Source organism: Ammodytes marinus, assembly GCF_949987685.1.
Source record: "Ammodytes marinus genome assembly, chromosome: 15".
NCBI lineage: Eukaryota > Metazoa > Chordata > Actinopteri > Uranoscopiformes > Ammodytidae > Ammodytes > Ammodytes marinus.
The window spans coordinates 14,364,924-14,392,683 of NC_137219.1; the positions used below are offsets into that span (position 1 = coordinate 14,364,924).

The 27,760-nt window shown below is 40.1% G+C and overlaps 3 protein-coding genes across 3 annotated transcripts in view; 1 reads left to right on the forward strand and 2 right to left on the reverse strand.

The window, feature by feature from the left end:
* Window positions 1-13,526, reverse strand: part of tdrd9 (tudor domain containing 9) — a gene marked incomplete at both ends in the record, with an annotated part of 36,783 nt that extends 23,257 nt beyond the window's left edge. Inside the window, 6 exons of the mRNA XM_080042264.1 lie at window positions 2,811-3,032; window positions 3,499-3,566; window positions 10,090-10,208; window positions 11,204-11,312; window positions 12,108-12,211; window positions 13,399-13,526. Coding sequence (XP_079898390.1) covers window positions 2,811-3,032; window positions 3,499-3,566; window positions 10,090-10,208; window positions 11,204-11,312; window positions 12,108-12,211; window positions 13,399-13,526 — 750 coding nt within the window. The remainder of the gene's footprint in view (window positions 1-2,810; window positions 3,033-3,498; window positions 3,567-10,089; window positions 10,209-11,203; window positions 11,313-12,107; window positions 12,212-13,398) is intronic.
* Window positions 11,113-12,499, forward strand: rd3l (RD3 like; the record flags this gene model as incomplete). The annotated part of the gene is made up of 2 exons (XM_080042903.1): window positions 11,113-11,426; window positions 12,133-12,499. 2 exons carry the CDS (start codon window positions 11,113-11,115, stop codon window positions 12,497-12,499), a joined length of 681 nt encoding a protein of 226 aa, XP_079899029.1.
* Window positions 13,527-13,913: 387 nt separating the features above from the next.
* kif15 (kinesin family member 15) lies at window positions 13,914-27,649 on the reverse strand. Its single transcript, XM_080042534.1, has 35 exons — window positions 27,540-27,649; window positions 27,249-27,279; window positions 26,650-26,836; window positions 26,406-26,482; window positions 26,246-26,283; window positions 26,052-26,149; window positions 25,771-25,950; window positions 25,388-25,597; window positions 25,174-25,299; window positions 24,562-24,684; window positions 24,296-24,443; window positions 23,969-24,048; window positions 23,650-23,859; window positions 23,298-23,463; window positions 23,077-23,200; window positions 22,371-22,512; window positions 22,086-22,250; window positions 21,868-21,996; window positions 21,482-21,584; window positions 21,201-21,366; window positions 20,973-21,123; window positions 20,780-20,865; window positions 20,590-20,668; window positions 18,090-18,176; window positions 17,894-17,998; window positions 17,609-17,731; window positions 17,307-17,453; window positions 17,094-17,171; window positions 16,791-16,955; window positions 16,448-16,542; window positions 16,276-16,342; window positions 16,152-16,189; window positions 15,911-16,043; window positions 14,773-14,904; window positions 13,914-14,672 (listed from the first exon to the last, which is right to left on the reverse strand). Exons 1-35 carry the CDS (start codon window positions 27,556-27,558, stop codon window positions 14,589-14,591), a joined length of 4,092 nt encoding a protein of 1,363 aa, XP_079898660.1. The 5' UTR covers window positions 27,559-27,649; the 3' UTR covers window positions 13,914-14,588.
* Between the last annotated feature and the right edge of the window lie 111 nt (window positions 27,650-27,760).

Here is a 27,760-nt window from a genome sequence, read left to right on the forward strand (position 1 = left end):
TGCACCGAAATGAAAATTCTTGGCCGAAAGGCCGAAACCGAATACCGAAAGAGGCTTTTGCAGTTTTGTTTATTATATAGTCAATTATTTCAACATTGCATACATGAACTCCCAAATGTTCTCCTCAAACATAGCCTACAACTAAAAAGCAACCCTAAATAAATAAATAAACAGTAAAACCTTCAAATCTAAGAGTAAAATTAATATTTTACTAGGAATTAATTTGTGAACCACTCACTGATTTTTACCTTGACTTCTATGAGGATGAATCTACAAAAAGATCGACTTATTGCCTTTCTTAATTTTTTGCAGTGCAGGTTGAGTTGCTCTAAAAAAAACTGCACCACAGCTCCCACAATAATGTCCAGACTTCAGAATTTGCATCAAAGCCCTGATCATAACAATGAGAGGCTTTAAACGATGTCCATGCTTAGGAGGTGATTGTAACTTTTTCGTCTGTAGACTGAAACTAACGGGGGGAGGCGGCTCACTGGACACATGCTCGAGAAATGCAATCAGACCGTAGGAGCCTTTTCCCCCAACAGCGCTAACGGACAGGATATCTCCGGTTATCATTTTAGCTGTCAAACTAAAGTTTAAGGCGAGGTGTCACTGTGAATGACACCGTTACCAACTGTCACAGAGTTGCACCGGGTGAATCGCTGCTTCGCTCGCGCAAGGCTTTTGTGTTTCTATGGTGATTAAACATCAGTCTTGGACGAGCGTTTTAACTTTATGCTGCATTAAGCATTGCACTGTCTGCGCCGTGTTTCACCCAGTTGCTCCCACACTGGACTCTGACATTTTCATGCACGCACCAAACTGCTCCTGCTGCGCGCTCACAAAGAGACGTGGACTCGCATACACGGTTACGTCTTTCTTTACTGCCATTTCCTGGTTTACAAGCGCGCAGCTCTTTTAAAAACATATTTCCTTAGTGTCATTTAGTTCGCCAATTTTCGGTAATGTTGTTCGGCTTTTTAACTGTTTCGGGCTGAAACCGAAAATAACTTATTTTGCCATTTTCGGCCGAACTTTTTCAGTGGCCGAATATTCGGTGCATCCCTAATTACAACCATTTCATTCCTTTCTGTCATATCAAACGCACAGGAACATTGTGCCGCATCATGCTCCTGTCAATAAGGTTATATTCTATTACTTCATAAAGGTGAAGAGGAGAGGACACAGTATGTTCCTCTACAGGTCTAGATTCAAAACTAATGTCTACAATGCCAACATGGCTGTATCTGGTTGGCCTTTGAGAAAATACCAGTGACATGTAATAAAGTCGATTGCCACCAAGTGTCTTACCTCAGGGAAATACTATCCAGTTCGCTGAATCAACTCTGAATAAAAAATGTTGCTAACTGCACAACTCTAACAAACCAAAACAAGACAAGGGAATAAAAACTGTGCTCTGTTTTTGCAACAAAAATATATTTTGGATGGCAGGGCTCGAAACTTTTTGGTTTCATTGGTTGCACCGGTGCGCCTAACTTTTTCATCTAGGTGCACTAGGATACATTTTTATGTATCGTTTCAGTGCACAACACAGCCACACATCCTGGCAACAAAGCACACACAAGAGCTCGTTTTGCATACAAAAACTCTTTTTAAGTTCTGAGACAGGTGCAATTAGGGCTGTGCGATATGGCGATATATATCGTCTGACGAAACAAAAACGTCTATCGTTTCATTTTATGCAATATCGTTTATTTCATCCCACTCTTTAGGACACAAACTATACATGTAGCTCGCAGTTAAGTTACTGTTATTCAAACCGAAGATTTCCTTCAGCGTAACTTCACATTAAAAGCCTTTAACTGGTGAAATGTGAGGAATTAAAGTCAACTTTGACTTTTATTTTGAAGCAGAAACAGTAAGCGCTTCCTAGTTCCTGGCCCTGCTGCGCTTCCATCACACTATTTCAGCCCGACCGCACTTGGCTTTTCTAGCTTGTGTGATAATCAAAGTTAATTTCGGACACTGACACCCATCGGTAACTAACAGACCTGTCGGTGTTTGCACCATGGGGAGAGGATCATATATCCCCGCTGACAGAGCAGTCGAGCCGGCGTTACCTGGGCAGCGCTTGACAGGCTCGCGGGGTTAGCAGCCAAGCTAGCGGGGCAGTTCGGCTGCTGTCCCCGTGGGCTGTCAAACGCTGCCCAGCTCGCGGTGTAAAGTTCCCAGAATGCGCGGCTCGGCTGCTCTCTCCGCGGGGTGAATTTACAAGCCGCCGCAGCCTCAGCTAAAGAGGATAGCTCCATTAGGCTAAAGAGCTTAGCTAGCGAGGAATCCACCAATTCAGTCAATTCTGTGCACTGAAACCCCACACGGCCCAAAACTACTCAAATGTCACATTTGCATTGTCTATTTTGTTGAATGCTTGAAAATTTGAGTTTGAATTAAAGCAGAAAATAATCAAATGTGGGTAAATACTTTATTTGTTGAGAATTTAATTATTTATATGACATTTTTATATTTATTAATTGAATTTAAAGAAAATATGCTATATTGTCAAATGTATCGTTATCGGGATATGAAATTCCTATATCGGGATATGAGATTTTGGTCATATCGCTCAGCCCTAGGTGCAATGCGTGTTTTTTGTTCAGGGGAACCGGGTATGGTCTGGCATGTATTACTACAGGTCAATGTTCAGTCAGTACAGTGTCATTTGTCACATGGCTTGTGCACAGGGGTTACTGTTTTTCTCACATTTTATTAAACAAACAAAACAAAAAAATAGACTTGCGTATGTATCTTCAAAGTTTAGGAAAATAAAACAGTCCAAATGTTGCACTTACCTGATAACCCACCAGACTACCCAGGGTACACTTTCGCTGTGCGGCAACCCATCGTGCAATACTGGTGGCCCCAATTTTGCGTGGTTGGGTGACCACAATGTTACATAAGGCATTTTTGTCATTGTAGTGGTCCAGAATGTATTGAGGCAGCTGGGTGGTCTTGCCACTGCCTGTGGCTCCTCTGATGATCACTACAGAGTTGTTTTCTACAAGAGAAATCAGCTGGAAGCAGGCACACACACAAAAAAAAACACAAGCAGACACGTGGCTAGTTAAAAACCCTTTAGGCCATTTGTACCATATGACTGAAATAGAAAATAAATAGAAAATCAATTATAAAAGTAAAATTGTAGAGCAGATTTGTAACACTTTATGATCTGCTTGTAGAATGCAGAGCTTAAAAGGTAGCATGAGCTTCTTAAATATACACACACTACTCTCATCATCAGAAAATACACCAGTCAATTTAAAGTTAGCTGTTGTTCTGCAACATAAAAACATTGAGTCGTCCTGAGCAAATGGTACAGGTTTAAGTGCACCAGTGTCCCGAGGACATAGTAGTAATCTAAGTAATATAACCACTGAAATGGCCAAAAGAAAGAATACTACAGAAGAATGAGAGGGCACTTTCAGACCATCAGGGTGTGTGGTAAGTGTGGTGTATGCATGCATGTATGGAACATTTTACCTCGTGTCTGTTTTTGGTTATTGGCAAACTGGGGTACTCGTAACTGGCAAGTGGAGGAGGAGCAGTACCTAAAGAAACACACAAGAAATAGTGTTAAACAGTTTAGACTGAAGGGGCATATCACTCTTAATCTGAAGGGCTGTTTACTCAGTAACGCTTTCAAAACAAACGCAAAAGTATTTTTACGTTTTGGGCAATTCATTTTACACAACAGCGTTATCGGGGACTGAAAACGCAAGTTTTTGACACCAGGCTCAAGAGGGAAATCTTTCGAAAACGCAACTCCAGCGTCACCATGTAAAAAACAATGCCGTTTCCTGTGATAATGAGGATATCACGGCTCCACTCCGCACAAGCATAGGCATATTACATTTGCTGTCAAATAGCCACATGAGTTAGAAGACAACATTTCATGACGCGATTATCGAGCTGTGTTTGTGTTGTTATCTCTGATAAGTTTATTAACGCTCCTCCAACAAAGTGTGGATTAACTGCATGGTGTCTCTAGGGTTGCCACCTTGGATATAGGAAAAAAAGGGACACTTGATGTTTGGGGCGGAGGGCTCGGCCATTATTAGGCTACCAGTTAAGACTGACCAGTGTAATGACCTATAATAACCATAAACACCTACAGTGCTTTTTACAGTAGGATATATATAAGGAGACTGAGGTGGGAACCCTGGACCTTGTAGGTTTTTTTTTTTTAAGAAAAACGTGGCCTATCTATGCAAGTGCTTATGATGTAGGTTAAGATGAAACCTAACATCAAGTTGAATACTCACCCCCAACTGATTCTGCTTTTCGGAACCGCCCTCCATCTGAGTTCTCATGTTTAGGACTGCCCTCATCAGGAACCTTTGATGGGCTGAAAATAAAAGAAAATTTGAGCAATTCCCTTTTTTTTTTACACTCAATTAACCAATTAATTTAAATAAAAGGCAAACCCCAGTCGTTTTCAGTACCTGTTACAGTCATATGAAAAAGTTTGGGAACCCCTCTCAGCCGGCATTATAATTGACTCTGCTTTCACAAAAAAAATATAAAAGTGGTATGTCTTTAATTTACCAGGAACAGCTAAGTACTGGGATGTTTTCCAAACAAAGATTTTTTGAAAAGCAGTATTTGGTTGTATGAAATAAAATAAAACGTGAAAAACTGGCTGTGCAAAAATGTGGGTACCCTTATGGTTTTGTTGATTTTAATGCCTGTAACAGCATGTAAAACTGATGACTTTAAACACAAAGTTGGTTGGATTATGTTGTTAAGCCTTGAACCTCATAGAAATGTCTGTTTAATCATGAGAAAATGTATTTTAGGTGCCTAAATGCAAGTTGCACTTCTCTTTGACTCTCTGCTGAAGTGAGACAGAATGGGATCATCAAAACAGCTCCCAAAAGATCTGAAAAACAAAGATTGTTCATTGTCATGGTTTAGGGCAGGGGTGGCCGAGCCGCATGCGGCTCTTTGTCCAGCTTCGTGCGGCTCTTCAGTTCATATCAAATTATGTGATTATAATTTTTTTTCCCTTTTTTTTTGTGTGGGCCTATGTTCAAGATTCAAGATTACTTTATTTTGTCCCGAAGGAGATTTGTCTTAGACGTACAGACTGCTGTATAACACATAACACAACAAGACAGTAGAAAAATAGAATACTATATAGAAAAATACAGTGCCTAGCACACAAGTGCTGACAGTGCAATGATAAAGTGCATACATACATACAGACATACATACATACATACAGATCTACAAATGGCATTCTACTAACGGCCTGAGTTCAACAGAGTAACGGATAGTGGAATGAATGAAAATTTATACCTGTTCAAATATCTGTATCTGTAATATATGTGTGTGCATGTTCGCAAACGTTTCATGCGGCTCTTACGTTCGTTTTACATGTTGTCTATTATTTCATTTTTTATTTTATTAATGTGTGTAGGCCCTATGTGTATGCCTGTTCGCAAATGTTTAATAGAGGACGCAACATAACGTTCGCAAACGTTTGGTGCGGACGCAACATAAAACTGCCCGCTCAGCTTGGAGGGAGGTTTTCCGTGAGTAAACTATTTGTGTCAAGTTCGCTCCGAAACAGAGTGGGAGAGTTCATATTTTTTGTTGAACGTTATGGCAGGCCATTCTGCCTTATATGCCAGGTGTCATTTGCGCATTTCAAGGCTTCAAATCTTCGGCGCCACTTCAGCTCTCTCCATGCTAAAAGTAAGTCCCACAAAGCAACATGCATAGTAAGAGAAAAACGCTATTTTAAATTGTTATATTTTTGTTTGTGGACTTGGTTGAACTGAGAGTTTGTGTGTGAGGCAGTGCACACAATGTTCATTGTTGAAAATGACTGCCCTGTCGTCTTTAGTACTGTAGGAGTCCAGTCCTGTCATTATCACAGGGGCGGCTTTAACGATCTGGGGGCCCGTTTCAAGTCCTAGTGTGGGGCCCCCTGTTTTTTTTTTTTTTTTAATAAATAATGCTTGTGCATGCATGTGCAAGCTCCCCGCGAAAATAAAAACGCCCCCCCCCCCCCCTGAAATCTTACTTGCCACCCCAGTGCCCCCCCCCCCCCCCAGTTCAAATGTTATTTTTTATTTTCATTTTATTTTTTTAATTACATTTTTTTCCTGATATGTATCCTAGTTCAGAGATGATATGTATTTTTTCTTCTTTCTTAACTTTTGTTGATAGGTAGTTGCCAAGTTCATCACACAAACACTCCAATCCACTGATATGAGATCAGTTTGCAATTTTCAATTACTAAATTAATGGTAGGACTGTGGCCACTAGAACTGGTCTCTGGTCAGCAAAGGTCTTGAAAACAGCATAAGTGTGCTTGTGACATGCGTGCCACCCATGCATGTGTATAGGCACGTGTCCCAGCAGATTTTTGAAATCTGAATAAAAAAATTAAAGTTTGTAGTTAGCGAGTGTAACATGTTCTTAGCAAGGGCAGACTTTCATAAATAAATGTTTATTTTTTTAGCAAGATATTTGGTCAAAAGCTAGTGGTCATCCGTCCCTCTGTGCAGTTGTTAGGCATCTGGCTGCTAGCAAGTTATGTTGTCTTGCTAATTTTACTATTCATCTGAGCTGAAATAAATATTGACTTTTTCCTTTATTATCTTCGCCAGAATGCACCAGAAAGCTTAGATTACATGTTAAAAACACAAAAAAATCTTCTGGGGGGATGCCCCCAGACCCCCTTCAGGGGTTTAGTTTTCTGACAAACATTACAATGGATACTAACATGATTTGGGCATTTGGGATTATAAATCATCTTTGAATTGGTTGTACAGCATATCACATGCTATTCATTCAGGGGTGCAATGGCCACCCCACTCTAACTCTGTGGCCCACCTTGGCCACCCCCAGTCAAAATTTCCTGGAATCGCCACTGTGTGTACCCGTGTGTACGATGTGGCTCTTTGCAGTAACACAGTAAAAAATGTGGCTCTTTGTCTCTGACTGGTTGGCCACCCCTGGTTTAGGGGAAGGCTACAAGAAGCTTTCCCAAAGGTTTCAATTGTCAATTTCGACTGTAGGGAACGTTGTCAGGAAATGGAAGGACACAGGCACAGTGGCAGTTAAACCCAGGCATGGCAGACCAAGAAAATAACAGGAGCGGCATAGGTGGAGGATTGTGAGAATGGTTGCACACAACCCACAGATCACCTCCAAAGACCTGCAAGAACATCTGGCTGCAGATTGTGTATCTGTACATCGTTCAACAATTCAGCGCAATTTGCACCAAAACATCTGCTTTTTATAAAGACCAAATAACTTAATTTTTGTCTCATCAGTCCAAAGCATTTTCTTCCAATATGAATCTGGCTTGTCTAAATGAGCTTTTGCATACTCCATGCTACTGTATCTGTGGCGTGGGCGCAGAAAGGGCTTCCTTCTCATCACCTGGCCATACAGATGTTTTGGTGCAAATTGCACTGATTTGTTGAACCATGTACAGATACACAATCTGCAGCCAGATGTTCTTGCAGGTCTTTGGAGGTGATCTTTGGGTTGTGTGCAACCATTCTCACAATCCGCCGCATATGCCGCTCTTGTACTTTTCTTGGTCTGCTAGACCTGGGTTTAACTGCAACTGTGCCTGTGTCCTTCCATTCCCTGACAACGTTCCTTACAGTAGAAATTGACAATTGAAACCTTTGGGAAAGCTTCTTGTAGCCTTCCCCTAAACCATGATAATGAATAATCTTTGTTTTTAAGATCTTTTGGGAGCAGTTTTGATGATCCCATTCTGTCTCACTTCAGCAGAGAGTCAAAGAGAAGTGCAACTTGCATTTAGGCACCTAAAATACATTTTCTCATGATTAAACAGACATTTCTATGAGGTTCAAGGCTTAACAACATAATCCAACCAACTTTGTGTTTAAATTCATCAGTTTTACATGCTGTTGCAGGCATTAAAATCAACAAAACCACAAGGGTACCATATTTTTGCACAGCCAGTTTTTCACATTTTATTTTATTTCATACAACCAAATACTGCTTTTCAAAAAATCTTTGTTTGGAAAACATCCCAGTACTTAGCTGTTCCTGGTAAATTAAAGACATACCACTTTTATATTTTTTTTGTGAAAGCAGAGTCAATTATAATGCCGGCTGAGAGGGGTTCCCAAACTTTTTCATATGATTGTATGTACAAAAATTCAGTGTAACCACTGTTCACATTATACCTTCTATTTTCATCCAGAAAGCACTAAGTCACACCAAGGAGCATTGTGGTAGAAACATGCAGTCACAGAAGCAAAACGTGTTGCATGTAAAGGTAATGACACACTTAAATTAGAGGATGAGCTTTATAGCAGCTTTAATCAATTGCATTTAGTTTTCTTGATAAATTTTAGTTCTGTGCATCAACTATGGTGCTCCGTTTAATTTCCAAATGTATTAATATGTAGCATTGTGAATATGGTAGAATTTGTCAGCTCTTAAGCTAGTCTCGTTTGTTGAGGCTAATGCTTGATACTGCAGAATAGGGTTGCCGCGGTGTGGACATTTTCATACCGAGTAATACACGTGCGTCAACACCGGTGTTACCGGTGTTGCCAGACAGGCGCTTAGCCTATTAGAAAAAAAAAAAAAAAAAAAAAAAGCCTATTATTAGGCTTCACCGCAGATTTCAAGAGAAGACGGTCAGTCGGCTCTGTAGGCCCTTACTTTGATCTTAAACATTAGATTGCGCAATTTATTCTTGAACAAAACAAATGCTTTGTGTTTGTAGATCATTTGGTTAAATTATTGTGCAGTTTGTTCAATATGAGCCACCGGAGCCACCGTACTGTGTTGCCTCATCGAATCAGAATGCCCGGTGGGCTACTTCACTTTTACCTGTCTGTATCGGAGCGCAGCTTATTGAATGCTTGGATTAAATGCAGTCGTTTAAACTCGGTGTGATCCTTGACTCATACCAACCCATATGAACTTTCTACAGTGTTGTCAATAACTGTTGTCGTGCACTTTGAGGTGTGTCGGTGTCGCGCGACGTCATTTTACCGGGGCTTCAGCTCCGAATGTTTCGAGTGAAGCTACCACGGATAGGCTATATTTGCGGCGTAATTTCCACTGGGGACGTAACATGTCCCTCCCCACTTAACAATGTGTTTATTATTTTTTCACCGCAAGCTGTCATCGGCACGGAGCAGCAGCACCTGCCTCTGTGTAGGCGCGGGTGTGTGTGTGTGTGTGTTACCTCCCGTTGCTGAATCTTCAACAGTTTGCAGACTACCTAGTTTAGCCTACGTTTTCAGGTTCCCTAGTATTGGGGTTTCATCAAAAATATTGCCAAATAGGCGCGTTTGCTTTGGGCTTTGAAGCCAACTCCTCCGCCATCGTCTTATAAACTCTCTCTACGGGAGTCTCCGCTGCTGTGACGCGGCTCTGTGCTGCACGGAGCGGAGCAGACACTTTCAGTTTCATTGTTTTCTAAATAGCCTTATTATAACTTAGATTATAAATTTGAATTTAGAGTAGCCTCTGTAGTTTTTTATTTAGCCGAATGAACTGCCGCCGTCACGCAAAATTGGACCAATTGGCTTTTATGTCTATTTTTTTTTTAGACTATCGGTGTTGCTCGGTGTTGAGGCTCACACCGGTGGTGAGCCTCAACACCGAGTAACACCGGTAACACCTACTACCGCGGCAACCCTACTGCAGAATGTAATGCTATTCCACATACCAAAAACCCAACTACACAATGCCAATTTTAAGTAAATGTTAAGTTAATATCATCTATAAAATTACAAGTTTAGTAACACTGAGGCCATCATTAAAAATATTCTTCAAATATAAGTTAATAGCTGGTGAAAACAGCAGAAACTTTTATTTATTTCGCCGTCAGCTCCACTAGGCCCAGAACACTGTAGCCGGGAGCGCGTTTCCAGTTGTCTCTGCCTTTCGCTCTCTTTTAGTGAGTGGAGGATTTTATCGCAGCAGCAGGCGAAACCTCTGACAGTGCTAAGGGGAGCTCAAATACAAAACACCCACGGCTCGTGCACACACATGCACTCTCATCCTCTTCCTTTCTCTCCAATGCACACAGCTCGTGCAAGCTACAAAGCAGCTGACCTTCCAACAAAGCTGCACACTGCACAGAGGCAAGTCGGGTGAACGGACAGGAGAGGTGACAGTCAGTCAACAGTTTGTGACTAAAAAGTCTGGATGACAGGAGCAGGACAAAACAATAACTGCAACAGAAAGAGGACCAACACTTCAGACACACGAGACATCGGAGGATTGCTGCCAACACACAAGTGAAGCACTCCTTTGAAGACTGAAAGAAGGAAGTTTACATAGACAGACCCATGGAGAAAAGAAGAGCTGGAGACTGTTCTCAGTGAAAAACTCATCTTTGCCCAATTTCTGAACACTTTACACCGTCAGCTGTGCAATAATCAATGTAAGTACAAATCTTTCTTTAAATTTTCAGCCACATATTAGTGTTATAATTTCATCCTGCAGAGGAGGACTGACAGTTGTTTGAGTGGTGATTACTATGTGGAGCACTTCAGATATCTGAAAAGCCACTAGCGTTTGTATTTTGTGAGGCTGACCTTGCAGGCTGTGTAATGCATCTAAATCCCAGGTGGAAACTGTATTGAAACCATCAGTCTGGAAAAAATGGCCAAATACACACACCTGGGACATCGTCCTTCACCTAGTTTGATAACTGAAGGCAATCAGAGCAGCCTTCAGGTAGGGACCAGAGGTCAGTTTGGTTTTAGGGTGATCATCTTTCACTGTCAACCTTAACTTTTTAATTATAACAGCGCATCACAGTAATGGACAAAACGAGAATCCTCAGACAGAATTGACGGTTTGAGATTTCATGACACATTGCTCTTTTGGTCTTGGAAGTGAAAAAATGAACTCCTTCTGATACAAGTGCAAAATTCTGTCTCATTATCAGCATGAATAACTGACTAATTTTCCCCCTTTCTTTCCATTTCAAGAGAAAGCAGCTCTTGGTTTGAAGCGACAGATATTGCCCCATACAGAAGCGTTAAGACAGTGCTATGGGGAAGCCATGGCCTTACGATAACAAATCATTCTTGTTTCGTCAGTTTTTTAGGACCGTCTGCTGTGACTGCCATGCCCCTGTTCAGCTGGATGAAATGGTCCCATGAAACGAGAGTACAGGCACAGGATGAAGCTGCACCTCTAAAGACCCCGGGGGTCACACCCAGTCTGGTGTTGATCAGGGAACTCCTGTGGCATGTTGAGGAGCGTGAGCGCCTGGCAAGTGAGCTGGAGCGGGAGCACAGGCTGGCCCACAGTGCCCTGGGTCTCCACTGGTTTCAGAAGTACCCCAGGTTACGGACCCTCATCCCCACACCAGAGCTACACCAGCTGGAGTTCCTGTGTGCCCAGATCCCACCCATACACGCAGCCATCGTGCTTTCCAGGTATTCGGCCATGTCATGTCCTCACATTAGTATGCTGTCAACAGTGGCTAGCTGCTACTGCATCAACACAATGCCTGACAGTGAAGTCCCAAAGGGAAAGGGAGGCAGGGCAAGCTGCCAAGAAAGCCATGATGTGTTACTGTCACAGAGACAGGCTATGTTGGGTGTGAACATGTGGCGGTGAAGGATGCCCTGTAAGACTGAACCAAGCCAGACTGCCGGGGTTTTCACTCATCTCTGTGTTAGCCATAATGATATAAAAGAAAGGTTGAGTAGTGGTTCCACATGGATGAGCAGGGCACTGTGACCTACTTACTTGTTTTCCATAAAACTCACAACTGTGTGCTTACATAACCACATTTTCAAAGAATACCACCATTTAGAAATAAATGTCATCAATCATTATAAAAAATCTTTACATTATTTCCCAGATAGGCAATTTTTGAAACTTACTGTTTTCCGATTGATCGGCCATTAAATCTGTCAATATTTGTTCTAAATAGTTTGATTTTGACACAATAACTCAAGAATCCCTTTTTTTCTGGCTGGTAAAAAAAATGTAAAGTTCATTTTGAGCCCCGTTTGTGATGGTTAAGATTTGTATTTTTAAAAACTGACATTTTTAAATGTGGGACGCTGACACTGTCTTGATGGATATCTTTGAAAAAGTGTTAAATGAACGTTCTATGGTGGCATCCATCTGCAGGTTTCGTGAGGTGCTTGCCACTGACAACATAAGGCCCTGGGAGCTGGCGTCTGTCTTCAAGCAGGTGCTGAGGGACTTCCTGAGCCAAAAGCATTACGATGATGAAGAGGTCTTCTCAGTGCAGACAGCAGAGTTCCGACCAATGGAAGCTTGGACCAGCCGCTACAAAATAAAGCAGGGCTTTGTCACACCCACCGTCCTGCTTTGTGGAGACCACCAAAGGGAAGAGATCCCAACAATCTCTGGATATGTGGACCGTGCCATGCGGCACTCCACTTTGTTCACAGGATCTAACAGGGACTGGGACCTTTCATATCACTATCCAGTTCCTTTCAGACCTGCAGGGGCATACAGCACGATACTGTGAGAGGACACTTTGCTCAAATGTCTGTGGTCTTGTTTTTAATCACATCCGCAGCATGGAGACAAAATGCAATAATTAACATAGATTTGTATTTTTCTATGGATTAGATTAATCATAGCTTCTGACCAGTACCAGGTTATGTGAAATTAGGCTAGGTATACATTGTCAAGAACTGTTCATTACAAGAACTTGTTTGTCACCTTCTCCTTTTAGTCTTTACTTTAAGGGTTAGGGTTAGTGAAGTTTTATATTAGAAACTTTCAGTCAGACTTTGTACAGTTGGGCATGGCATGTTTTTCCATAAGTGTATCGTCGGGTCTTACATCTTGTGCCCTTGGCACACCATGGCTGGGGCGGCAATAGGTCCAACCGCCCCAGCCATAAGTATTTCGAAGTTAAGCAATATCTACTTGTGACTGCTTGTTTAAAAGTGGCTGAACATGCCAATGAGTGTTGAGCAGCTAAACCAAAGATTGTTGTTCCGTTTTTAGATTGAACAGTTTTTAGAGCCCCAGAGAAGAAACAAATGTAGTGTGTATGAGTATTTTCTAAAATACAGTCTACTATTGGAATCGTCTTCCATTAATGTAAAACATTATCCATATATAAATTGATTGGCAGCCATGTGAAATACTACACTTCAACAGTAACTCACCATGCGGTTGCCTTAATTATCAAACTTTGCATGGACACAGGTTGTCCTGCTCAAAACATTATGTGCAATGTGTTACTTTGAAACATTTAGATTGAACCATGTAAGAATTCAAAAGTAAATTAAATCTGTAACCGGGAATATGTATCTAAAACTACTGGACAGGTAAGGTGAGAACAAGAATGGCAATTAGCATGAGGTCAGCCAACTTTAAGCTAGCTACCGCTAACTTTGCCTAATTTTTTCTCACCTGCTCTCTTTCGACGGTGCTTCATCAAATTTTCTTTCAACAACTTCTTCTGTAAGTTTAATGTTAGCAAACGTCGTCCCCGATGTGAACCAGTCCGAAATTTGTTCTGCAGTGAACACTTTCTTCATGATGCAAGCGTTTACAATTGCATTTTTTCACTCGTGCCCTTCCTCAAATAATAAACCAGTCGAAGCTGGGTTGGAGCTAAAAGCGCGAGCAATTGAGCGCGAGGCAATTGAGGACTGCGCTCTACATCGCCTCCTGGTGTTTGGAATACAAATCAATTCCTGCAATATACAGCATATTTATTCTGGTGTATATTGGTGGAGGTATTAAATAAAAATTGTAATCCGTTTTATATTATCTTACAATTGGAATATTGATGTAGAAGAACCATTCTTTATTCATCACAATGGGGAAATGCACTGTTACATGGTTACACACACACACTATAGGAAAGATGTCAGAGCGTAACTTTTAATGATATACATATGCATGTATTATGTCAGCAAAACCTTTATGTTGTAGAAGTGGAGCAGTGTTTCGCACTGTTATATGTCAAAGGCTACTGGTGCTCATCCATTTATTTACCATTATTACATGCAATGAGCTAGATGAAAAAAAATCTTCATCCGCCAGCTTTTGTGACATTTCTTGAAGTTTTGGTGGTGAGATACCACAAAATATGAAGCAAGCCAATAAAGATTACTAGAGGCAAAAACTTAATATTTTTTAATTCCAGTACAATAATAAAAATGACCATGCTTAAAAAATTCATTGGCTATGCATTACAGAATGTTGGGAAAAATACAATAAACCATATACTATGGATATCACTCAGATGTTCAGTCAACAATCACATCACCAGACACTAGCATCTTCTGAAAACAAAACAATTTCACATTAAGCAATAGGGTACAATGTGATTATGTGTACTAATGTACATCCAAAACAACCCAACAAGACCAAGAAATTATGGAGCCAGACTTATGGAAATTGTTGTCACAGCTTGTCTGTCCAAGCTGCTGTAATAGCAGATCAATGTTAAATGTACAGTAATGCCTCCAAGTTAAGGAAATACGTCTTATAACCAATACATATAGAAAGGACAAATAACATGAATCACAATGTTTTTGTACTTGGAACCATACAAAAAACATGTTTTGGAAGTTTCACCTCCAACCAAACAGCTAAAAATCAGGGATTTGCGAGATCTCCAAACTTCCAGTGTGGTCTCGCATGAAACCAACCTCCGTTCTGAGCTTCTCATTTTCCTTAATAAGAATAAGAAAAAAGCACAAGTAAATTGATGCGTTAACAGTCTTCAGTGACTAAAGTGGAACCTCTTTTGATGATCACAGAAATGTTATTTACCTCTTGAAGTTTGGTGTTCTCCTTTTTCAGCTTCACCAGATATTCAATTCTCTGTTTGTGGTTCTTATGTCCTATAAGTTTTCCATTCTCCTCTGACAGCTGAACGTTCTGCTTGCGGAGACCCTCGTTCTCCTGTAAAACAGAAAAGATATTAGTACTACAGCTCAAACAAATGATTAGTAAATTGAAAGAAAAGTAAAATGCAACACTTTCAATAATGGATCGATTGTTCAAGTCATTTTTCATGTAAGAAAAAATAAACTCTAGTTCCAGCTTCTCCAGTGTGAATATTTGTGGCTTCTCTCTTTTCTATATCAGTGTAATCTGAATATCTATAGCTTTTTGACGGTCGAATGGTCAAAATAGACACTCCAGTATAACTTTTTCAACAAATACATTTTGACATGTCACAGTAGGAAAACAGTGGGAGGGGTGTTGATACATAAAAATAATAATAACACTAAAAAAAGCCAAGTTGTTAATTTTTTTTCTCACAATTTTCTGATATTTTACAGGATAATTTTTTAATAAATAGATTAAAAAAAATTAAAAAGCAATTAATGAAAATTATTTTAAGTAACTTGTAACCATAATCAGCACAGTTGAGTGCACAGTTTTGCAGTTATTAGATGGATAGACACTTTGTGTATTTTTGTCATATCATAATGTCAAACACGTGAATGTCTGTTTGTATTTTATGTTTCGGACCCCAGGTCAGGAAGATTAGCGCTCACTCTGATGTGTTGCTAATGGGGATCCTAATTAATCAAATCAAATCAAATATAAGAATTAAAAAGCTGAATCATTTATTTGAAATGAAAAAACATAACTCTAAATGGTCCTCTAACTTGACCTGATATGTCCTTATCATAAAAAAGTTGTATGGTAAAGTTTCGTCGACCCAGCATGGATGGCAGACTATCTGGTGTCATCTTCATTACATGATTGCATCGCCCCGTTGTCCTAATCTTCCAGAGTAAAATACCACTGATCAACTGCGATCTCACTAGCAGTCTCCCTCAGGTGACTGTAAATGTACACCTTTCAGCTACTGACTACGTTGCTGGGAGTCCATTTCGTCATACTTGAGAGCTACGTCACCCCAAAATGCTTTCTTTGGTGAAAGATATACTGAGACCTGCAGTAGTTTGTCCTCATCATGTATCCTGTGGCTCAGATCTCTCAACTCTAGACAGCGGTTCCTCAGCTCAGTGGTCAGCTCCTGAACACAGGTTTGAGACTGGGCCAACATCGACTCCTGTGCCTGCAGTCTAATAAATAGCACAAAAGAACAAAAACACAGCAAATCAAACATAAAGAATGAATAGAGGTTCATAATAACAATGATTAATTTACTTAACTAAACCATAGGTGCTTACCTTTTCATTGCATCAGACAGCTTCTGCATTATTTTGCTCTGTTAACAAATGAGAGAAGAAGAAATTTTACTTTGACAATTCGATAAAGAGAAAAATTAAAACCAGAAGCTAAACAAATACAAACCTTCTCTTCTCTCTCTTCCTTTAGCTCTTTAAGCATGGACTGCTTGATGGCGTCATTCAAATCATCACTGAAAATGACAACTTAACATTAATAATTTGACTTAAGCCATTGGCAATGTAAGTGAAGTATTTTAGGGCAGTGGATTGCTAAAAACTGGATGAAAAAACTCCACCTAGTATTATTTCCATTCTGGTTCTGCTTGGTGTAAAACTTGTCAAGTAAAGTCTGGATCTCGATGCGGACCAACTCTTTCTCATTCAGCTGCACCTGAAGACAGTGAAAACACATTCTTAATATTGACAAAAAGCTCATTATAACTGCATTTCTGGTTAAATGCAATGCCATAACAAAGAACTGTGTGCTTTAAATTGAAACCTTTTTCAATCTAGTATAATCTCGAGCAAAACAAAACAGGAAGCTTCAATGATAGTTATTTATATATTTATTCATATTGACTATTTCTGTCCAAAGTTGAATGGTTACAGATTAATTAAACTTGTTGCACAAAGACAAACCTTAAGCCGTCGGATCTCTTCGTTCTTGGCAGCCCTTTCAGAGTTCAGCTCGGTTAGAAGAATCTCCATGCTCATCATGGAGGAGCGTCGATTCTCCAGCTCCCTCTCCTGGTTCTCTAGCACCTGAGTCATGTCCCTGTTGAAACTTCCTGGAGTGCAGGGTGTCTTGAGAAACAACAACATTTCAAACAAGATTAGCACATGCTGGCACTGGCGACTGGAAATTTAAAAGCCAGAAATAAGCCATAAACAGCATTTGTTAAAGCAGAATTAAAGAACAAACAAACCAAAGACAACTCTTACCCGAGGTAATGATTTAGGTGTGGCTGCGTGACCACCATTTCTAATTGTTCTTTCAACAGCTTCTTGCTGTTGTTGCAACTGGTACAAAAAAGGAGATATTGGGTTATATGCATTTATACTTTTAATAGGATGATGTTCTTTAAATGAGATTTTTGCCTTGTTGATTATTCGTTTGCTTTGTAGTAAGATGATTTTTAAAAATTGTAAACTCACCTTCTGCTGTAGATTCAGTATCATGACGTCCTTCTTGGCTGTTTGCTCTTGGGAAGCTTGGAGGAAGCTATTCTGCTCGTCTAAGACCTTAGTGAGTCTCTCAACCTCCTCAGTGGCATAAACAATCTCCTCCTGCAACACCTCCACCTGACCACAGATATTTTGGACACATTTAGCATATCATAGCTTCATTATTTAGCTTACTTATTTTGCTATCAATCATCAGAACATTATTGCAGTAAATCTAAGATAATTCACACAACAATGCATAACACAGAGCTGTCTAACGTGATCAAACTCACCTCTATTTTATTGGATGCCACCCGCCTGTCTGAAGTTTCTCTCAGATCACAGAGTTCTGTCTGCATCTTAGAGTTATGGTCACTAATACCTTCCCTTTCAAGGCAGGCAGCATTGTACTTGGCCTGGTAGACAAACGACATTAATATTATAATCATGCTAGGACTGATTCAAACATTGCACCTACATACAGTTCCAGCAGGTAGGCTAAAGGAAAAGCTAACAACAGCAAACAATTAAGTTATTTATGGCAAATAAAGGGTAAAATAAAGGTAAGAGTAAAGTACTGTGATGTCTTTGATGTCTCCAGACAGGTGTGTTATGTTCTGGTCCTTCTGGCTCAGCTCAGAGCGGAGGTCTCTGGTTTGGTTGATCAGATCGAAAACAACATCCTGTAAAATGACACAGATGGGATTCAGAAAGGTAACGGACAAACTTCAGTCATATTTGAAACAATAACAAAAAAGGGAGAATCTTGCTTACTTTGTCCTGTTCAATCTTCTGCTCAAAGCCTTTGATCGTTTCAGTGGCAGAGTACAGCTGTTGCTCAAGATCAACACTTTTAGAAACCTTCAAAGCAAAAAAAAAACAGATAAATAGGATTTTGCTACTAGGCTGGAATTGCTGTCATGGCAAGTTACATCTTTAAGAAATGCATTCTGTTCTTAGGACCATGGTATCTGCCAATTTTTTAAGTTCAAATTTAAAGACATTTAAGACCTTTTTAAGACCTCTAAAATGAAAAAATAATACCAATACCGCGGTAACAGAAATCGACAAACTACACTATACTCCGTAAAGGGTTACATTAAATCTGACTACCAAATATTCAATGCACTTTAGCTAACAACTGCTGTCTAATTACAGAAAATAAAAAACGAAAAGGTCCAACTAGCTGATCTTTTGAGGGAACTATTAGTATCTTTAAAGATGAGCTAGTTGGACCTTTTCGGGTTGCAGATGGCCTCAAAATCAACTCCCAAACCTACTGCCAGTTTCTAGAAGATACTTTCTTCAGTGGTACAGTAAATGGTCTGCATCTTTCAAGAAGACCATGATTTGTATGCAGGACAATGCTCCATCACATGCATCAAAGTACTCAACTGCATGGCTAGCCAGTAAAGGCCTTAAGGATGAAAAAATAATGACATGACCCCCTTCCTCTCCTGACCTAAACCCTATTGAGAACCTGTGGGCCCTGCTTAAACGGGATATTTACAGTGAAGGAAATCAGTACACCTCTCGGAACAGTGTCTGGGAGGCTGTGGTTGCTGCTGCATAAAAAGTTGATCGTCAACAGATCAAGAAACTGACAGACTCCATGAATGGAAGGCTTGTGACAGTTATTGAAAAGAAGGGTGGCTATATTGGTCACTGATTTTTTTTTTTTTACATGTCGGACATTTTTATTTGTAAATGTTGAGTTGTTTTATTATTCTCACTGTAACAGATGAAAATAAATAAGTGAGATGGGAACATTTTCGTTTTTTTATTTAGTTGCAGAATAATTCTGCACACTAATAGTTGCCTAATAATAGCAAAACATATTCTCGTAAGAAAGACAAAACCTCACCTTTACTTTCATAAACATTCAGGTTTAGGTTCTTTAACATTTTGGATTGACCGAGAGCACTGTAGTTGTTCAATAATAAAATGAATCCTCAAAAATACAACTTGCCTAAAAAATTTGCACAAACAGTGTAAGAGATCACTGTAAAGGCAACCTGAAAACCCATCATTACCACCATTTCAACCAATTACAGAACTGTATCAATTGGTTTACATTTTCTGATTAATCGAGTAACAAGAACAGTTTAATCAATTTAGAAAATATGTGTTAGGTGCAGCATACAATATTTTAATTAGGCTAAATTAAAAATGGGATATTTTTTGGGGAAGAATAATCCGAATGTTCTTCATATTTTAATTCCTTATTCAATAAATAACAAACTTAGTCCATTAACTTTATTTTTCAGAACTTATGATAGAAACTATTTAAAAATTAGTTCCACAGGTCAAGGGAGGTTTTTGCAATTTCAAAATCGAATATGTATGTTGGCCCACTGTAGATTTACATCCATGCTCACGAGACCTGCGGTAATTTGCGCAAAGTAATTTTTTCTTCATACAGTATTGTTGCAGGCGTTCAGGTTAATAAACCGCGGGGTATTAGAGTTGTACCGATTGGCAAAGGAAACGTAGGCTACTATCTGCGATTGATGGGAGGATCGGCAATAGTTTTTATCTAGCTGTCAGAAAGGGAGTGCAGTGTGGAGAGAAAGAAAGTGACAGAAAGAGACCCGCGTCTCACTCCATGAGCTCACGCCAAGTCAACGCGACCTGAATGAGCTGAATGAACGTCTGATGAGCAGCTATTTATAAATATAGATACATAAACATTGTTTACTAAACACAATCAACGTGTTGTGTGATTTGCGACAGTAGCCTACCTATATCATCAGCGGACGGGTGGTTGCGCACCTACAAGCAGCGGCAGTGTGTGGTCGCGGTCGCGGGGTGAAAAAAGCCAGCCAGCCAGCCAGTCGTCCTCCCTCCACCTCTCACTGAATTTATAATAGCTGCGCATGCATTTCGCTGGGTCGTTCTCTCCTTTTTTGCTCTACCGCGGCCGACTTCAAATTCGAAAGCAGGGAACACACATTCTTCTTCTACGTTTTAAATGCGGTACTCAGCCTCACACGGCCGTACTGCCTCTAGCGTAGGTGTCGGACTTGCCGGATATCTTTGAAGTAGCCTATATAAAACACCAATAAAATAAAAACATAGAAATCTAACAATTAAACTAGAAAACTAGAATGAAACAAATAAGGCAAGCTCATTAATTCTGCCCCCGAGTAAATTTAATGCCGCCCACCCAATAATTCCAGACTTTTTAAGACATTTAAGGCCTTGAATATTGAAACTTAAATTTAATGACTTTTAATGCTTTTCAAGATCCGCGGCAACCCTGCTTAGGACTGACCTGTTGTTGATTTTGTACTGTCATGTCAGAGACTTGTTTTCTAAGCTGTGTATTCTGCTCCATGGTTTCAATAAGATTTCTGTAGGCAAACAACAAGGACACTCGTGTTAGTACAGGAGTTATTTTGAACGTTGATAACAGTTGTAAACAATTGGAAAAAAAGACACAGCAATGAACACCTAAAGCTTACTTTGATGTACTCTCTTTGTTTTCTGTTAACTGGGAGATCAGGGTGCCTGTGTGCTCTTGCTCAGTCTTCAGAGCATTATTCAATTCCTGCAACAACAAAATATATAAGAGTTTAGGAGAATTAAGAGATCAAAGCCTCAATTAAAAATGTCAGGATAAAAAATTAACCTAGTTGAGATAATGAGTTAACTAACCGTGAGCTGTTCCTTCAGTTTATCCATCTCCTGCTGCCTGTGGTGCAGCTGCTGTCTCGCCTCATCAGCCTCAAACTTGGCCTCTGCCTGCAGCTGGTCAAATGAATCCTGCAGTGTCCGATGCTGCTCCAGAAGCTGCTCCCACTCCAGCCTGAAATGAAGACCATGACACAGTTGTTTTGGGCACGTGAAGTTCCAATCAGATCAAGAAGAGTTACTCATGCTTACTGGACTTTATCAAGTTGAAGCCGTGTGCCGATCAGACTGTTGGAGAGCTGGCTCATCTCTCTCTGCTGTTCGCTCTGGCCTTCTCTTAGCTCGTTCTTCGCGGAGGTCAGCTCCTTGTCGGACGACTGCAGCACCACACGTAGATCGCGGATCTCACTCCTCAGTACTGAAAGGAGGGGAAGGACAGAGTTGTCACCCTGACCATATGACAGAAACATGCCAGGTCCACACCGCCAGCAAAGTCCAGGCGGGCAACAAGGGCAAAAACAGCAGAGCTTTACCTTCTGCGGCTTGCTGTTCAGATTGAAGCCTCTGTTTCAGCTCACTAACAGCTTCTTGCAGGTTGAGCTGATCTCTGTTGTTAGCTCGTTCAGTAGAAAGTAGCTGCATCAGGTATAAAGCACAGTTATGAAATACAGAATAGATAAAGTGGCTTCAAAGATCTTTCCGTTTATTATAATTCTAGGAGCACCTTTGGACAAAAGCTGTAGTGTTTTTACGACACCAGCGCCTAAGCAGGTACCGGCATGTATTTGTTTTGGAAGTGAGTGAAAGAGAAACTGTGGGGATGCAAATTTCTTTCCACACATGAAATAAACATATTTTGTACAAAATACTAAAGTTCGATGAGAGAAAACTGTCAATGAGGAACATTAGGAAATTCTACCTCATCTTTGCGCTCAGACTCCTGTGATATCGCAGCGATCTGCTCCTCAAGTTTTGCAATTTGCTCCAACAGCTTGCTGTTCTTCATCTCCTCCTCGTTGAACCTTGTCTGGACACAACTAGCTTGATCCTGATGAGAAATTATAGAAGGAATGAGACAATAAGAGGATGCGGATTTTTGTACACATAATCAAAATGGGATAATCCAAGTTATTGTACCTGCACTTGACGGAGTTCCTCAGTCAAGGCCATCTCAGTCATGTCTGAAGGAGGTTGTTCATTCCAAATGTCGTCTCCATCTTCTGTTCCATTTAGGTGGTCTGGGCTGGAGAGAGGCACGAGACGGGACCGCAAGTTGTACGCTTTGGTGGGCGTAGTCAGAATCTGGTGTAATAGTAATTTAAAGGATAAAAATGGATATCTTTTTTTAGATATTCTGCATAACAGTGTAAATATACGGTTTGCCTCACAGTGTTCTGAATACAATTTTTAATGTCCGCTCACCTTTAAAGTTTCAACATGAATTCTGTTCAGCTCAGAGACCTCCTGCTTTTTATAAGCGTGTGTGGCTTCCAAAATGTTTTCCAAATGCCTGTTGGACTTTTCAAGGTATCTTTTCTCAGAAACCAGCTGAGACATCTGTTGTCTAGAACACAGAGCAACATCCAAAAAACCCATTAAGCCTTGAAAAAACATACTTTATAAGCCTATAAAGGGCATTGCATAAAAAATAGCATATTTCATTACAATCTCAAAATAAATCCACTTAACAGTGAAATAAATATGATATTCTAGTCGTAAAAACAGCTTTTAGAAGCTAGAAAGACCGAGCCGTACAATAATATTGCAAAGTATAATTTTTGGGGGAATTAAGACTTTAAGATTGGAACACTGTCAAATAAATACGTTGGAGACATCGTTTTGCCTAATTAACCAGCCCAAATGTAAGACTGGATGCTTAGATGCTTGTTCTAGATGATTATTCATCATTCATTATAAATAACTGTTCAAACTCTTTCACCCATTAAGAATTATTTAAAAGTTCAGACACCAGTTATTTACAACAACAACAAAAACTTAGTGGGAAACGTTTTGGGGATCTATTTTTAGCTTTTGGACTGAGTATTTCCTTAACATCTGCTAGGCTTTACTGGATAATGTCCATGCACCTTTAGTTAAAGAGTGGTTCTTTATTGAATACCCGGCTTACTTTGAGATTTCTTTGTACTCCTCATAGGCCTGAAGGATGCCTGTGAGGTCGGACTGTTTCTGGAGCAGTTGAGCCTTCAGCCTTTCAGCTGTAGCTGCTGAGGCGTTATCTGCAGAGCTGTGAGCTGTGGAGCAACATGGATTCATTGAGATGTATACAGATACATAAGATATAGCAAATTTACTTGACCTTTTCTCTGATGAAGCTGATAAAGATCTTACACTCTGTCGGTCTTTCTGTGGCCATGGCCCTCTGGAAGGCCTCTTCCATCTCAGCTGCAGCCTCTTCAGAGTTCACCACTGCTTCAAGGGAACGGAGATGACGGTTCTCCTGTCTGAGGCTGAAGTTCTCTGCGATATATCGAGTCATCTTTGGGTGGTGTTCAACCTAGAAGGGCAGAAGTGTGTACACATACAACAAGGTAAACACGTACATTTGTGGAATTTATGACCATTATTTCAAAAAAATTAAGTAATACAGATTATCTTGAAACTGGATCATCCAGATATCATACACGCATATCAACCACCAGCAGCGGGTTAGACAGTGTCCGAATGGTATTCAATTGTGTACCTGATCTCTCAAGATCTTGATCTCTTCTGTCATCTGGTCAATCAAAGCCTGAGACTCCTTGTCTGACAGAGAGCCTTCTCCTGCCTTCAACTTTTTCTCGAGGCGATAGATATGGTCCTCTCGAAACCTGACAATCATTCGACTGGAGTGGATGAACTTGTCTTTTTGGGCCCAGGCCTCCTCAAATTGAGCCACTTTCTCGAGCAGAGTCTGAGTGAAGTCAAGCATATTGTAAGTTTCCCTGCATCAATGTTATTTCCTCACGGCAGCAGAAATTCCCAAAAATAAAGGACAACACAAAACAAAACATTTTATATACCCTCTTCTCTTCTTCTCGCTTCCTCCACAGACGAACAGCGGCCATGAACTTTGCTTTATATGAGCCGTTATGTTGAGTATCTATGGATGGATGAGAAAAGCTGATTTACACTTCTGCAACATACCAGAAAACATTGTGTAAAAAAACATGTAACTTGAAATAAAATAATCTGTGTGACTGTATTTATTATATTATTGTATTGCATTTTGAATGTGTGCACATTTAAAAATATATATGTATGTTACTTTGAGGATGTAATGGTGTCAAAAAAGATTGATGATCAGGGCCATATGGTTATGATTATATGTATGATCTGCGTATTGTTACCCATAGGGAGTTCAGGGCCTCCTGGCGCTACGTCTCTCCCATAGTCCACTGACTGAGACCCCAGTGCATGTGCCAGCTGCTCCTTCAGCTTCTTCACCTCAGCTTGTAACTGCCTCACATTTCCCTGTGTGTCTTCATTGATAACGGCCTGGAAAGACAGATTAATTACACAGGAATGACATTATAAAAGTGCTACAATTTTGAAATCGCTGCGTTATGTCTAGGTTGTTCTTAAACCATACAGAGTAGTTTTTAATGGCAGATACCTTATTCTTGATCAACTTTGCTCTCTGAGCGAAATGCAAGGTGGACAGTGTTTCTCCAAAACACTTTGAACCAGGGTGTACATTGGCTATGATGTAGGTCTTTGCATTTCCTCCAAGAGAGTCCTGAAATTACAATAAAAAGTTTGTTTCAGTGCTTATTATTCATTCAAATTGCAATAAAGTCTTTGAATACAATATTATAAAAAGGTATATTCTATGAAAGCATAAAAACTTTAAATGATTGTTAAGCTAAATTCAATACTTTGAGAGCTCAAAATTGAATCTTTCTTGTTTCAAAATAGAACCAAATTGTTCAGAGTTCATAATTGGGTCAAATGACTATTACACAATCTCTATCCAAAACAAACATCAATAGTGATTTCAGTAGACATAACTACAACATGAATACATGCATTCATTAATTAATTTACAAAAGGTTCACATAAAAGACACCAACCCAGCTAAACAAAGACATACACTGTAATGTTCGAACAAAGCCATAATTAAAAAGGGCAGTTGCATCCACTTTCATAAAAAATTAGATATATCAATTATAATATATTCTACGGCAAAACAACACCCAATTTGTAGTTTGAGTTCTGAAACACTCACCCTTAGCAAAAAGGTGAGTTTAGAATCCCTGTAGCAGATGTGGCGGTTCTTCCCATTGGACACATCAACCAGGGCCATGATCACCTGACCAAGGCACATGAGGGATCGGTTGATACTGCTTGCCTCCTGGAAGAAAATAAATGCAGACAGCAGCTGTTAGTAACAGCAACGACCATAGTACCTCAGTTTGAGGCTTATTTGGACGAAACCCTACCTTAAGTCTGGAGCCTTCTGTGTGTGTGTCTTTCTGCCTCTCAGACCCGGCCAGGTCTACAAGGTTCAACTGGGACGTTCGGATGTTCACCACTTCATTGATGGACTCTTTTGACTCCAAAGTCATGGTGAACACTGCATGAGATCTGGAAGACTCGCGATTCATGGAGGTGGAGGCAACTCGTCGATTGCGCCAGCCCATAGACAGCACCTTGGTGGTTTTAAACACAAATTCTGTAAACTCCCACAGTACCGTATGTTATTGTTAAGTTCTCACCTGCAGTCAATTAATTGTCAATTGAGTTTGATGTCAACTATGTGTAAGTTTGACACCGCTCAATAAAGAATATTTTATACGAGTCACAACAAGCAAGGAATGAATACCTGGTAGGCTTCAGCGGCTGAGTTGACAAACTTCTCCACGGCTCCTTCAACAAACAAACCTTTCTTGATGTTCTCCCTGAGGAAAAGGCTGGCTGAGGCTGTGTCCAGAAGGTCATAGATTTGTTCATTGTATATCTCAATAAATGAACATTTGCAGAGGAAACTTTTGGACTGGGCAGACTTTGAGGAAAAAGAACAAACAAGGCACCAAATAAGTTAGAAAAACAAACATGAAATATTAGTTCACAACATCTTCGTGGTGCTGAAATGTTATAGCTCACCCTTTCCACTTCTCTATTGATGAGAAAAAACAGGTACTCAAAACTCCGGGGAATAACCCCCCTGTGTTCATCTGTGAAGTTATCCAGCTCGGATGGTCCTAGAGCAGGAGAGAAAAAAAACGTCACTACAATTATGCTGGCTGTAAAATAATTAAATGAAGTACACAATGTAAATGTAAGTATTACATTCTCACCAAGCATGGTAAATGTTTTCCCTGAGCCTGTTTGTCCACTGCAAAAGAAAAATAACAATCCAATGATTGGGGTCACTTGCACATGAGGCACAACACATTGAATTGTGCCATTCAATATTTTCGTTTTATACTGTACATAAACAACATTAAGATCACTTACTAGGCAAATATAGTACCATTGTATCCATTCATGCAGGATTCAACAATATTCTTGGCCACACTGGAGAACACAGACTCCTGTTGAGGAAATATAAAGATCATGCACATGCAGACCAGAACCAACTGCATGAGTCATGTAGGGCAGGCTACATCCCACGTCAATTGATCAGGTTACTATTATTCACTGTAGGTCCTTTTGCCCATGCCAGTGAAGAGGCTGTCAATACAATAACTGTGCTCCAAACCTGAGAAGTGTCCATGTCAGCAACATGGTCGTATGTGAAGGTCCGTGGTTCTGGTTTTGAGTGCAAACGGATGGTGTTGGATGAGGTGACTGTGAGACACATATTTTGATCTCCATCTGTGGTCAGCCCAGAACCCTGGGTCATAGGTCGCACACGCACAAAAACCTTGATGGAATCGCTGTCACTGCTGTGCGATCGGAAATAAAAACATTAACATTTGTAAAATACACAAAAAGAGCTGATGGTGTTCATTACAAGTAAGTGTTTGTTTCTTCCTCTGTTCATTAAGTTTGGTTGTCATGAAGAGATTTAATACACTGTAGCTGTTGTAAATGTACTTTCTACAGAGTCAAAACAGTCAACTTAAAATAGTCAAATTAACAATTATATTAGAAAAAAAAACAAATAAATACATAATCACACACAGATACCTCATTGTACATATATGGCATTAGCCCTGATTCAGGACAAACTAAGTAGCATGGGTGAACAACAATTCGTCTGTAAAGTTAAAATCAGCAACGTAAACTATTGTTAAAGGTTTTTGTTTGGATGAAGCCAGGATGAAATAAGCAAACCGACTCCTAAATGTAAATTACCTGGCAGCAAGTTGGCTTGAATCGCCAGATCCTGTTGAAAAAATGTATAAGATCGTTTGTTAAAATGTCCTTAAGTTTTACACACAGATTGTTTATAGCTACACTACTATCGTTAGTTATGTCACTATGGGTAGGCCTACACTTGAAGATAGTAGCGTTAAATTGTTTCAGCGTATTCATGTTAGCTGATTCAAACAAGGTAAACGAGCCTAATTACGTAAATAAAAACAGTGAATGTTAGCCTCAAATATGTGTATGTGGGATGATGAGCATATGAGTTTGGTGCGCTACCTTTTCCACTGGTATTCATTGTTGGCAAAGAAATGTTCTCCGTTATATGGTAAAATTCATAGCTCAGTCTCAGACAGAGAAAATACGACACTGTTTACATCCCTTAAAATTGGCGGGCACTGCCTTTACGCATGCCTTTACGTGGCTTACGTACGCTTCTTCTTCGTTCTTTGTCGGGCTAAGAACCGGCGTGACTGGCTCGTGCCGCCACCTCCTGTCCT

Excerpts from the sequence above, each read along its gene's own strand:
- kif15 (XM_080042534.1), bottom strand. Across the intron at positions 25,598-25,770 it reads CAGCCGCTGAAGCCTACCAG|GTGCTGTCTATGGGCTGGCG; the intron begins GTATTCATTCCT and ends AAAACCACCAAG. Across the intron at positions 25,300-25,387 it reads CAGAAGGCTCCAGACTTAAG|GAGGCAAGCAGTATCAACCG; the intron begins GTAGGGTTTCGT and ends ATTTTCTTCCAG.